A 14275-nucleotide genomic window follows, 5' to 3' on the forward strand; every position below is an offset into this window, starting at 1 on the left:
AACCTCTGACTTCTCCTCACTTACCACTCCTCGGCTCTGTGCTTTGACATAGCTTTGCAGTCGATCACCATGGTGCTCTGATATGCCAGCTTTTATTTTGTGCAGGCAAAAAAGCCCCAAACCCTTGAAACTGGGAAATAATTCATGATTTTCTTAACTTTGCAAAAGTGCATTGCTTCATGAAAAGCCTTTCAGATATACAAGGAATTCATCATCAAGCAATGCACAGTAGGAATGGGGGCTAATATGGTTAATACCTGTATGAGAAAATAGCCATGGTATTGCTTTAAATACCATCATGAAGACGGTGCTGAACAAAAATTTGGGGAAGGCTGGATGGCATTAAAAACTGAATTCAGCCCAATCCTAACCCACAGTGGAGCAGGAATTTGTCCCAACTTCAAAAGCAGTTGTTCATCTCAAAAATCTGTGTCCATGGCAACATCATCGTGCACACCGTGTACACAGCCTTAAGTCGGGTGTAAGCACAACCCGCTTGGAAGTCGGGACGACTTTCAGTCTTATTCTGCATCTTTTTTTTTGTGCATTGCTTGGTGGGATACAACAGCTGACCATGGTCCGATCAGCTGTTTCTGACTGGTCGATACATTTCTGGTATGTTTGATGATTTGAAGCTTTTTTTTTAAATGAAAACTGTTACAGCATCTTCAGTCACGATGGAAACAGCAGGAATGCCAGCAGGAATGACTATAATAAAGGAAATATACAAGCAGGTAATAGGCCTACCTGCAGTCCCCCAGCTGACATGGAATACTTTTTTATTTTTTAGCTGCTAGTTGTGTTTGCTGGGGTTGCTTGTTTATGTTTATGTGTGTGAGAGATATGATGAGAGCAACTCTGCCACAGTTTGAAGTGTGAAAATAGGACAATAGATCTGACCTCAGCCACCAGCTGTGAGACTCTTCGAAGGAAACTCAGCTTATATTTGCCACCATCTAACCTGACTCACCCAGGGGGATCACTCAGTGCGTGACAGTTTGACATATACTTTAACAACTTAAATTTAGTAAAAGGTGAAATGTTTTCTGAGTTGTCTACATATGCCAATGATAAAATTAGTCCCCAATAGATGTAATTATTGATGATTAGTTGGTTGCATCCCATAGCATGTTTTTTATGCTGTGCTCTTACATGGTGTTGTTTTACACAGCGGGGATGAGATGTGAGCAATCTCACATCCTTGCACCGTTGCTGAGAGTTGTATTGGTAAATCAGTAACTGTGACGAGACTCAGGAACCAAACACAGCATAATGGCAGCAGTTGGTGCAACACACTCTTGTCCTAAAACTTTTTAACCCTGGGAACATTTTATTCTCAGTGCTGCAAATGAAAGTGATGAACGTCTTGCTGCAGAGTCCCGACTAAACTCCCGAAAGCGCAGACTTGATTGTCTGCTGCAGCACCAGAGTTGTTGCTAACTTTAAGGCCCCATCATTTAAACTGCACAGCAGCACAGGAGCCTTGGGGGAGTTTATTTTCACACACAATCTAAACAGAATTTCTCTTGTAACATTAGGATTACTTGTGAGTTTTGTGAAGGGGACCTTACCTCTAGTTGGAGCATATCTGTAATATACAAGCTCTTGTCAAGAAAGATACCTCTTTTAAAGAACAGTTTTTACTTTGATCTTGGATATTCAAAGTTACTGCCCCACTGTGATTTTCTTTCATATACATTTAAGTCCCTCACTTAGCCCTAAAACACTGGATGTTTCCTCTCCTTACAACATCTTTTATGCTCTCCTTATCATCTCTCTTTCTTCTTCCACTCTTACAGCAAACACTGAAAAGAATCATCTAACTTTATTTATATTAACTTATTTGTGATAAAGTTTCCAGGCAACACTAAATCAAAATAATCCAACCTGCATTATCACTGGTTATGCTTAAAACAGACAAAAATAGTGATTGAATTTAGCTTTTTCTTATTAAGAAATTTAGCTTTTTCTTAATAACCTGCATTTTCCACATACACCGGCTGTGCCGCAATCCGCGTGCAAATCATACTGTGGAGCAAATCGCTCCCTCTCTAGTCAGACCAGTTCCACTGCCCTCGCTCCAGTCTGGCATTGGGGCATCCCTGAATCGCCACTCCACTGCGCTTCGTTGGGGATGTGCTGCAAGTCTATTTTCAGCGCTGGTTGCTGCCAAGCGGCATCAGTTCCTGTCGATTAGAAAGCCCCAAACAGGAAGTAGAATGTCCGGTTCTTTCAAAATACAACACAGCGCCAAACTCCTAAATGCAAATCATCACTATATCAACATTATGTCTCATCCTGCAGAGAGAGCAAAGGGTCACCGAGAGGTCAGTGGAAAAGTTAACTTTTGGGAACATTTAGCCAAAGAATTTTACATAAAACCGAAGATCCTTTGTTCAAAAATTAACCTTTTAACTTCCTGTTGTACTCACCCAGTGGTGGAAGCAATAATATCATGGACTTATACCGGAAAGGATGATTAATTTAACCCAAATGTCAAAATAGTCCACTGTTGACATACTGCATGAACTTACAGTTCCCCCGTGATCTCTGCACTCTAATTAGGGCTGCACGCTGCGGCGCAGTGCTCTAGACACGCCTCCAGTGGGCGAGGTCACTCACTTTTGGTAGCAAATCTGTGGCACTGCAGAGCACAGCACAGACGTTCTATGTGGAAATTGCGGGTAAGAGCCATCAAGTTATCTCACAAATCACTGTCTGATTGGTTGACAAATCAGACAATAGTCAGTGACTAGTCGACTGCCCAAATGGTCGTTAGCTGCAGTCCAAGTCTCCCGTCCTAACATGTTCAATAACATCCCTCCCCTTGTTGATTGTCACAGGCTATGAAGCCAGTGAAGACAAGGCTTACAAGGAGCCCCTACTAACCGACCCAGATGAGCCTCCACCGGTCTCAGTAATGCTGGCTGAGCCGGCCCCCGTGGTCCCCGCCACCCTGGAGTGCTCCGAGCCAGCCTACACGGAGTACTCAGAGTCCGGGCAACCAGGGCGCACAGGTGGGCTGGTCACTGATCGGTTATTTGTTAAAGAAGCTTAGTGGGGTCATACATGTCCACTTTGAGAATTTAAAATTCACAACTGTAGGCTTTGTTTTTGTTATGTGACACCCTTTATCAATCTAAATAACTGATCCAGTGTAGCACTTGATTTGAATCTATAGCTTGCATAAATTTCTAGTCAAACAAAAGTCTTATTTCCTGTGTTCATGTAGCTGCCAGCCTGAAAACACAGACAGAAATTCTTATTTTTTTAATAGGAGAGACTTTTTAAGCTTTTAAATTTGTGTGACTTTTGGCTGATGCAGTCTTAAATCACAGTTACAGAGCGTTGGCAGCATAATTATTATCTTCTCAGTGTTCCTCTGAAGTCTAAGTGACTGGAATACAGTAACATTATGATGTGGGGAGCTTTGCTGAGCCTCAGGTACCAGAATTTATTGTTGGGAGGAGTACAGTGACCGCTTAGGAGCTGTTTGTTGTTTAATGTTTTATTTATTAGCGCATTAAAGTTTTATGAGCAGTGCCAGACAGTTCTGTGACAGGACATTTGTCTTTTTATGCCCTTTACCTGAAGGAAGCATCAAAAACAACAACCCTACACTACACTGCAGAAATTTGAATATTAAAAAGTGTAGAAGATGCCTTGCATACTTATTTATTTTTTTTTTTTACCGTTTTTTTTTCATCAAAGAATTGGCTGGAATTAATATCCCAAGCAAATAAGTACTTATAGATTTTTTTTTATCAAAGAATTGGCTGGAATTAATATCCCAAGCAAATAAGTACTTATAGATTTTTTTTTATTAAATTTGAGGCCTAAAGTTTGATTTCAAAAATGGACATTTGATTTATTTTAACCTTTAAATGAGCTTTGTACACTTGATTTGTTTACCAGAAAATTTTAAGCTTAATTCGTATAAAGCTGGATTTTTACAAGTAACTAAAACACATTTTTCATACATTAACCATTTTCTTGTACTTTTGTTTTTAAAGCCATCCATAGCATGTTTTGTCTCTCCATTGAACATTGTGCTTTGAAATCAATGACAATATTTCATCTGCATTTTTAATGCCTCTATTTTGCACACAGGTTCAGACATTTAAGTTAAATGATGAAAATTTACTAAAACATTTCCCCCTGTGCATCAACAGGCAGTGATCCCCAGCAGGAGAACCCTCAGGAGGGCTTGAGGGAACACCTGAAGAAGACCCTGGAGTTTTGTCTTTCCAGGTAAGTTTGGTTCGATGACTTTACACCAGGTTTCATCACGATAAAGTTCCTGGTGTATTTCTGATCAGACTGCAGGTTAAGGTTGTCAGTGTACCAGTATTTTAGACAAAGAAGTTTGATTTAAAGGTACAGTGTGTAAAATTGAGAATAATGGTGAACAGTCAGATTCCAGATTGTAGCGCTCACGTCTGGAGGTATCTGTGGCAACCAGTGGAATTTTTTTAAACTAGTGTCTGTATTTTGTCCCTTTCGTGGTACTGTAGAAACATGCAAGATGCATGTTGTTATTAACTGTGAGATCAGCCCCGTTTTCCTATATTTCAATAGGGACTAATCAGGGGGCAGTTAAAGTGTTTTAGCTACATAGTTCAAGGGCTGCCATGTTGTCCATCACTGGGTTTGAAGCTAACCTGTGCAGCAGATGGGAAAATTGTACACTCCAAGCCCCTGAAATGAAAAAATTAACACAGGAAAGTGCAGATTTTAATGGCTGATGAGAGGATCTTTGTAAAAAAAAACAAAACAAGACAAGAAAACGATCAAGCGTGAAGTCATTTCTGGAAAAAAAAAAAAACTGTTTCAGTGTTGGTTGTTTGCGTTGAATTTTTTAGCTGAGGGGATTTAGAGACAAAAGAATACCCCAAAAACCAGAACATCCCTTTTCCTCCTTACCTTTTCTGAATTTAATCATCTTTTTGGGGCTGGATGGGGAGCTTTTGGGGGCCTGATACGGCCCCCAGGTCTCCAGTTGAAGATCACGGCTTTTAGCCACTGGAGCAAAAATAATAGTCATTGCCCAAGTTTCTGGATCAAAATACTGTCAAATTGATGCTGCTTTGATGTGCTGCTTTCCATTCTGTGTGCTAGTTTAAACTCGGTAATAGGAAAGAGAGACTGGCTCATTGATTAGAGCTACAGTTCGGCATTGTGGATAGGGATGAGTCTGAAAATCCAGTACCGACATGGCACCGGTACCAACACATCAGACTGATTTACAACCCAGATTTTGATGCTTAATTTCAATCCCCTAACCCCCAATGCCATCCTGAAAGACAGAAAATACATTATGGAATCTGTGTGATAATGCACATATACTTTATTTTAGCTGATCATGAATGCCTTTTAAATTGTGTGGAGTAGTGTTTCTGATCTACTATTCTTACCAAGGAAGTGATCACTTTCACTAACACATTCACTTCAATGTTTGTCTTTAATTCGGTGTCAGTGTATGAGTTTTGCTTGAGCCTCTTATATAAAGAAATAAAGGGTTTCCTTTTTTCATCCCATGTTCTACTGGAATCTCTTAAAGATATTTCTGCCAAGCATTTATGATACCCTGACCGCTTTATTCTCCCGCCAACTTTCAACACACTTTTAGGCACCAGCACCATAGAAAAATCTCAGATTTGGCACTGGTCTCTGAAATAAACTGAACAATACCCAACCCTAATTGCGGACCTTAATTTACTCAAAACATTCCTTTGCAGATCTGTGTGAATGACAATTTTAATTTATAGCTTTAAAGGTGCAGATTGACATGAAGGCTGCCCCCTGAAACAGACCACACACTGCTCAATAATCGGCCTGAATTCTCCCTCCTGACCAAAGTCAGCAAAGACCTGATTATCGGGTGGTTCTTAAGATTATCTTGTCAGATGTTCCCGTGGTGTCTAGTGTGTCAAAAGTGACTCTCCAACTCTGGATCATAAATGTTAAACATGTTCAGTATTTAAGACCAGAAATCCTGTTGACAGCAGCCAAGCAGGCGTTGTTACATGGAACGGAACAATAGCCAGTCGGGAAGTTAGCTGACAAAAGAAGGAAGCCAAGCAGAAACACGGCCATGGCAGCGACAGTAAACCTGAAGCATAAAGGTAGATGGACGTCAGAAGAACAAGCAACTTTTTGATTTGTGGCAACAAAACGAGTGTCTTAAAATGTGTACTTTAGAAAATACAGACAGACAAGGAATGGAACTGGACCAACACTGCTACCGCGGTAAATGTAGCAGGTAGCTAAAAGCTAGCCACGTTAGCCTGTTAATGACGAAGTGAGATTTGACTGTGTGAGGTTTGGCGTTTTGAGAGATGGGACCAGGCTGAGAATTTGAAACTCGATAAGCAGAATCTGTTTTGTGTGGTGTGTTGAGTTGATCTTCTCGTTCTCCGCCACACACTGTACAAACAAAACGGTAAAATCAGTGATTATTTGTTGCCATGTATGTGGTCTCTGACATTGAAAAAAATCTGTCAAGATTTAAAACATCTTTGTGTGCGGCAGGCTTAAAAGCGTAATAGCTGACTTTGCCCTCTTCTTTGTCTCACAGGGAGAATCTGGCCAGTGACATGTACCTCATTTCCCAGATGGACAGCGACCAATATGTGCCAATTGTGACAGTGGCCAACCTGGACCATGTCAAAAAGCTCAGCACAGACGTGGAGCTGATCGTGGACATTTTACGATGTGAGTATCAACAGTATCAGAGTGTCAGTGGATGTCTTTGACTTCAACTAATGAGGGGAGAGTACACCTAACTCACTGAACGATGCATACCACATTACTGGATCCAAAATATCATTTTATTAATCATGATGTTCGAGCATTGCTTTTATTTTCTGACAGAAAAAATGCAAAATGCCCTTTTTTTTGTAGTTCTTCATAGTTTAAGTTCAGTAAAAGTTGGTGTGTAGCATTTTTGTTTAAGAAGCTGGGTGCTCTTTTTATCAATGCTGCCAGTAAACTAGTTTCAATGCTTAGACCTCAAGTTTCCCAAATAAAGCTAGACAGTTAAGTGCATTATGGCATGCTTCAGTTTACAAATCGCAGATAATCCAGAATTTTTAACTTGAACTATGTCACAATACAACTTTAATACTTAAATTTTTTGCAGCAGCAGAGATTTTATGCATATTTTGTAAACATTCAAGTGTCATGTTTTTGAAAATGGTTTAGAAAGTTTATCCTTTTGATGTTTTATGCATGTTTTTCTTAATTAAAACGAGTGACATAAAAACAATAATCCCCATTCAATAAAGAAATTGATGTCAAATTTGCAGGTATGAGCAACAATAATTGCAATTAGATATCATTTTTTAATCGTTCTGCCCTATTTTATTCTATCTAATATTGATGAAGCCTAGCATTAGTTCACAGAAGTCATACCCCTAGCTGCAATCAGCTAATAGCCAGCTGACAACAATTATTACCTCCCAGCTCCCACAGCCAATCACAGCTCTTTCTCTCAACACAGTGGTCCGTTTACAGACGAAGTACTACTCACTAAACGCTGCTTGCATCAGTGCTGATGCATCACGTTGCTGCTGGCAAAGCCTCACCTCCTCCACCCCAGCCTCCTCCTTTATAGCTTAAAGCTTGTTGCTCTCTCGTATTCAGATTCATGCTACTATGGATTAATTGCTTCTGAATAATTTCACTGTTTTCAATGCACATTGTTATAATGCATCTATCCATATGGGGGTTTCTAGCTATGCACTCTCTGGCGTCTCTAGAGCAGAGCTTGCTCTGCAGAGTAAAACTGTAGGACATCCATTTTGCAAGAAAAATGGTTAAGCATATGATGCAATTGTTCCTTTCTGTTGGTTATAATGTAGAATCTTTTATTGCTTGAACTTGTTGAAAAATACTCGAGATGAGGAACCTAACAATAATCACACATCAAATCGCAATCGGAATACAGGGGGAAAAATGCAATTAAACAACTTAATATAAGTTTTCATTTACATTTTTGCAAAGTAATGTCAGGAAAAACTCTTTAACCTTTAAGCATCATCTCAAATCCCTAAAACATCAATGTAAGTAATCTCCTAGGTTCTAGCACTCAATTTTACACTTGTTACACTTCTTGATGGGCTGTGTCTGTACGCCTCTCTTCTTCAGTGACTGTTGTGAACAAGTGAAGCCAAATAGGTGACACCCTTTGCTGGCTGCATTAAAGAGTATTGCGAAATATTTATTTTAGCTGTTGATTGAAATTGCTCTTCATTTGTATCAACTTTTAATTGTATTACAAGCTATCATGAGCTCTGTCAGTTATTTCCACGTGCTGGTTTTATCTGTAATCTTTGAGTAACAAGGACTCTGAGTAGCAGGAGGAGAATATTTGACAAGACAAACTCAGCACACACAGGGAATTTTTATCAGCCTGTGCTTTGAGTTGATTTCCCCTGAGAGGTTGTTAAAGTGCATCCTGCAGAGTCGTACCTGCTTGTGTTTGATTTACACATGCACCTAATTTACTACTTAAATAAATCCTATCAGGATTAAATATGTGCTTTTATTTATTTGGCTCAGTGAAGTGTGCAGTGTCAAGATTTCATTTATGAAATTTGTTGAGATGCTGTAAGAAAACTGTAGCTAATTTGTGGTAAATTTCAGCCTCATGCATGTCTGATTACTTTCTTTAAGATTTAAGAGATTGGTGTTAACAGTCCACATCAGTTTGCTGTTTATTTGGACCAAAAGTAACCGAGCCAAAGGGGATTTGGGTAGCGGTCATTCTTGAAAATTAGAGAATTATGATAATGAACAAATAAAACTACCTTAAAATCTGGAATATCTGGAAATGTTTAGACCATGACACACATTATAATATTTTGCCACTGTTTACATCCCAAACAGATCTGAAATAAAAAAGTCAAAATGTGACTAAAGCACAGACTCAGCTTTGATTTAAGGGTTTTTCAAAATAAAAATCTGCTTTGTCAATGTTTATTAGTGTTGAGAAATGATCTGCAAACTTTAGTCTCTAAACCCTTTGAGTCTTCCATATTTTACTGTCTCAATGAAACATTTTTTGACTGACTGAAAAACTAAAAAAAGACAAAAAGATTTAACTTGTAAATACTCTACTGAATGTTTTTGCTTACAAGGTTTTCAGTTGTAAAAACAAGAAAAGAATGATTTTGAATTTTCCATTTTTGACCCAACTGAGTGGCCGTAGATGAATATGCAAAGAGCCAATGATTCACGGATTCTAGGGCTTGTTTTTGAAAACTCATTCTTCATTTTGACTTTGCAGCTCTGCCGTTGGTTCAAGTGGATGAGAAGGGGGAGAAGGTGCGACCCAATCAGAACCGATGCATCGTTATTCTCAGAGAGGTTCCTGAGAGCACACCGATAGAGGTCAGTGGATGTCCACAGTGTTTATTTCCTTTCTCCCAGCTTTAGCTCATAGAGGTTAGCTATAGGATCATTGCATTAATAAAAAGGCTTTCTTTTTACTTTTTTCTCTACATTAAGAAAATACATCAGCAAACAAAATGCATGTCCCAGGTAGAGCTGCTCCAGTATCATTTTTCCTTCCTGATACCAGAGCGTTGGGTATTGACTGATAACGAGTATCGATTTGATACTGGTGTAAACTGCTGTCAAAGACTAGCAAATTATTTTAGCCTTACATTTGACTCAGAACACAGCTCAACAAATAGCATCATGATGTACAGCCTCTCTTTGACCCCTAAAGTAATTTTCCTACTGATTATTGTGAGTTTTACTGCTAAATATTAAAATAAATAAGACAGGAGGGCCGCATCACAGGCTCTCTCTTTGCTTCTCTTCATTATGCGCTGTCCTGGCAGGATGACGTGTTGACTCGACAGCCTGCCATTGGTTGACAGACTCTCACAAAGGGTAAATGATATGATAGTTAGCATTCAAGCTAGCGGTAATAAATGATCGAAAATGGATTAAAAGTGGTTAAAACGACATTCAACATCAGGGTTACTGGTGTGGATTTAATCTCTAAAGTCCTGAAAATTAACATGAGCTCCAGGTTTGCTAGGAAAGCTGCCGCAAGGGATTCAAAGGCATGGACAGCGTTAATAGGATGGCTCAGTTGCTAGCTTCATGAGGAAAAACACATTAGAGTCGAATATTTATCGTTCAAAAGTTGGTTAACTTTTAATGAGCTGTGCCACTTCTTGTCTTAGACGGTAACGCCGGTCAGAAAGGTTTTTTAACAAACACATGCAGAGAAAAAATGCTACACAGTCTCCAGATGTTGCTGCTGCAGTGGGTCCTTTGATTCTTCATCACTGCTCTGAAAACGGTAGCTCGTGCATGCAGCAAAGATGATTTGAGTTCCAGTTTATAACGCTATCATTCAATTTGGCTAAATGAAGCAAAATATAAAGTTAAACAAAACCGTATCGGATGGGTACACAAACATATTTACTTGCTGACACCAGTACACAGATTTTAAGCAGTACTTCTGAAACTGTTATCAAACAACTCTAGTCCTAGACACAAGATGTTACTCTTAATTTTAATAATATACTCAGTCTCCTGCAAGCTGTCTAAATTGCATAGATGCATTGGTCACATTTCAGTATTAAAATGTTCCCAGTATATTTCTGCAATGTAGACTGTTATCTCTCATATTGTAGTATTGCAGTTGGACCAGCTTTAGGTTAAAAATATGATGGAAAGTCTGCAGACCTTTTTTGTATCACTGCAGTATTTTTTATATTGTCGAACATTAAAAGGATAGAATTACCATAACAAAAGTTGTTGTACCATAAAGCATCAAATGTTTTGTTAATACGGTGCATTGACATGGGATTATTTCTGTTTTGGCCTTTGAATACCAAGCAGTAATCGCTAATGCTTTGTGTGGATGAATCTTGATGAAAATGGTTTAACAGTAGATATCTCAGACTGCGTACGGAGGTGTTCAGGGATGCCTTCATCCTAACAGGTTTGGTTGTATAGACACCACACATACTGGTAGTTACTAAAGACCACCACTGGCATGATCTGTGGTATTCTGCTAGTAGACAAAAACATGGCTTTATTTATGCTGGGAGTGACTGGAATTGCATGTCTTTCTAGAGAGTAAGAGCTGGTCTTTTGACACCTAAGGGCTCTTCATATGGTATTTTTTATAACTAATGAAAGCAAAAATTGGGAAAAAAAAGGAAACAATCCCTCAAACAGGAACGTCTCTTAGAACCACCTGTTTGCTAACGACACATCATAATTTGCGGTCTGAACAGCTCTTTAGCAGTCAGATATGAATCCCTTCACCTGGTCTGGGCTTTGATATGGCGACATACTTCTTTAAACCGATGCAGACTCAGCACAGGTTTCAGCCACACTGTTTTATGTTACTCTGATGCCCTTTTCTGCTTCTGCAGCAGCTCCTGAGCAGTCAAACAGGAGCTGCAAAGTATTTGCAGAATATATTATCAGTAAAACATGTATCTGCTTTAGCATATCAGAACTTGTTAATTTAGACGGACTCAAAGGGAAACGTCTTGCACCTCATCCTTCACCAGCATTTTAAAGTCCCTTAAATGGACATGGCGTGCCTCTACCTACAGTTGACCTGCATTTTCTTGGGAAATTGAGATGGCTTTTTTTATGGAATTTAATTGTATTAAATAAACAAGTACAGTTTTTTAATCTGAGCCCTGATCACTGTTGCAAAACTGCTGAAATGTTCAAGAATTAACTTTGATGAGCAGCACATGTGGAGCAGAACAGCAGAGCTTTTTACCCTGACTTTACTTCTCTGTGAAAAGGTTTTGAGAAATAAGCCTTTGTCATACAAACACCATTAAAGGTTTTTTGTTTTTATTTCAGTGTTACCTATCCACTTCTTTTTCACCTTCATACTTCACAGCAGGAATCTTCCTGCAGTTTTCCTGTCAGTCATTTGAGAGATGAGGGGAGTCAAACAAGAGGGCGGATGGCAAATGTTTATAATCCCACATTTAGCTTACCTTGGTAAACACAGGAGATTCTCAGTAGTGCAATTCTGAACAGGGCTTTAAGAAAATGTGATGTGTCGTGCTATTTTTGAACAAATAAAATAACTTGAGGTGGTGTTGTCATTTCCTGTTTTGTCGTGTAGGAGGTCGAGGCTCTTTTTAAAGGGGACAACTTACCGAAGTTCATCAACTGTGAATTTTCCTACAATGACAACTGGTTCATCACCTTTGAATCAGAAGCAGACGCACAGCAGGTAACAGCACAACATATGAGTTAACTTACTAGTGTTTTTATGCCTTAGTGCTGGTGATATAATCATGGCGAGAAGCATGATGATTTCTGGTTGTCGATGGTGTTTCATAAAAACCCTGCTTCACTGAAGTGCAGTGTAAATGTTTTTAAATGATAGATTTTGTCAGTCTCACCTCTTGACTTCTTTCCAGCCCCTGTCTGAAATGACGATAGTGTCATCTTCTTCTTAATTGCACAAAGTCATTGGCAATATTTGTACTGAAAAAATAATTCAGACTTTACAACATGTTAACCATCTGGCAGTTCTAGGAGATCTGCAAAGTATTTTCCTTCCTATTCCTGCTCATTAACTTTATGTGAACAGATTAATAATAATTGTGATAAAATCCCCCCACAGCTATATTGTTCATATTTTCATTATTATTACAACCACTAATGATAACTGTGCTTTAATGTAATGGTAAATTATGTCCTGACAGCATTCTTTGTAGGTTCGTTTACTGAGACAAAAGGGTTAAAAGCGTCCGCAGGTCCGCCAAAGATTTAAAAACACGCCGGTGTATGTCTTCTGCTCTTTTACCTGCACCACCCACTGTGACTGTCAGAGTTCAGAGACACAGAAAGACAAGTAGGCCTAAGGAGCACATCAGCTGTAGGCTAATCAGTTCATAAGCTCAATACACATCAGCATAATGAATCAAATTAAAACAAAATCCACGAGCCTAACTCAGACCATCGGCTTAACAAACTGTGGGAGAAATGTGCTCTCACCAGCTTTGGCCGCTCCTTTTCTGCTCAAAAAGTGCTCCCAAACTTAGGAGCAGCTGCCGTTAGTTTAAGATATTTATCTCATGTTGAAATCTGCATTGAAATCACTAGAGTAAAAGCTGTTGAACTCCCTTAACAGGCAGCTGACGATTATAGTCCTGATGCATTCAGGGACAGTAAGAAAAAGCAATTACCCAAATATAGCAGAGTTTGTATATAATCCCATGTGTTCACATGAAACATCAAGAAAATGAAAACTCAGTTTTAGACGAGAACAATTTTTAAGTAAATTATAATATTTCTGTGATGTTTGAGGTCATGACTATCATGGTAGGAAATTTTAATATCGTCACATCTGTAATTATGTGTTATCTATATGAACTATGGCTTTCAAAATTCCACTGTTTTGTTTTCAAAAATGGTCGATGCCATTTTAATTTTTTTCTACCATCTTAAACTAAGGGTAAGAGACTTCCAGACCTGCTTTTTTAGGTAGGACAAAAATATGAAATAACCTTTACCACAGAAATGGAGCTTGTTATAGACTGATAATTGAATAAGTGAAAAGTAAAAGGTAATTGTTTGATAACACATACTACAGATGACCTTTGACCTGTCCACTGAGCTGTCAGAGTTTCTAACCCTGATCGTTTTTTTTAAATTTTGCTTTTTATTACTTAACTTTCAACATATGCAACAAGATTGGACTCTTGTATGGATGTTTTTTTTTTTTTTTTTTGGAAGAAAAACTTATAAAGATGCAGAATGGATTGTATATTTTTTTTGTGTTTGTCCTGAAATCCATTTTTATGTAAGCTTTTCTCCAACACTCTAAATACAAACATTACTGCCTGGAGATGTTTTCCTTTTTCTGTGTATAATATTGTTTTCTACCTTGTTTAATCAATGAGTGCTTTGAATGTTTAATTCCATAAATAAAGCGGACATATGTGTTAGTATTTCTTGAATTTGGATTCCTGACTCTCTCTTCTCTCGTCTGTCTTCATAAAGGCATATCAGTATCTTCGTGAGGAGATCAAGACCTTCCAAGGGAAGCCTATTAAGGTAAGTTACATTACATAGAAGTAAAAGAAATACATTTATTCAGCCTAGACCAGCTAATACTGACCTTACAATGTTGCATTTAATTGTTAAATGAAATCCTCAATGGTGTTCTGACCAAACAACCACTTTGTAAGGTTTTAAAAATGCTACATGAGAGAACTTACCTTGCTTCTAAATGACCAACACTATTAAAAGTAAAGATATCACC

General features: G+C 38.5%; 1 protein-coding gene across 3 annotated transcripts in view; it reads left to right on the forward strand.

Moving 5' to 3' along the window:
- The window catches only part of LOC121519952 (la-related protein 4B-like), a 74388-nt gene that overhangs the window by 35461 nt on the left and 24652 nt on the right, over positions 1-14275 (forward strand). For 2 of the 3 annotated variants that reach the window (XM_041803079.1, XM_041803080.1), the window contains exons 4-9: positions 2844-3017; positions 4173-4251; positions 6578-6714; positions 9290-9393; positions 12125-12235; positions 14014-14067. In XM_041803079.1, coding sequence (XP_041659013.1) covers positions 2844-3017; positions 4173-4251; positions 6578-6714; positions 9290-9393; positions 12125-12235; positions 14014-14067 — 659 coding nt within the window. The remainder of the gene's footprint in view (positions 1-2843; positions 3018-4172; positions 4252-6577; positions 6715-9289; positions 9394-12124; positions 12236-14013; positions 14068-14275) is intronic. The other variant, XM_041803081.1, reaches the window with a different exon arrangement.

The sequence above is a fragment of the Cheilinus undulatus genome, linkage group 13 (genome assembly GCF_018320785.1).
Source record: "Cheilinus undulatus linkage group 13, ASM1832078v1, whole genome shotgun sequence".
Lineage (NCBI taxonomy): Eukaryota > Metazoa > Chordata > Actinopteri > Labriformes > Labridae > Cheilinus > Cheilinus undulatus.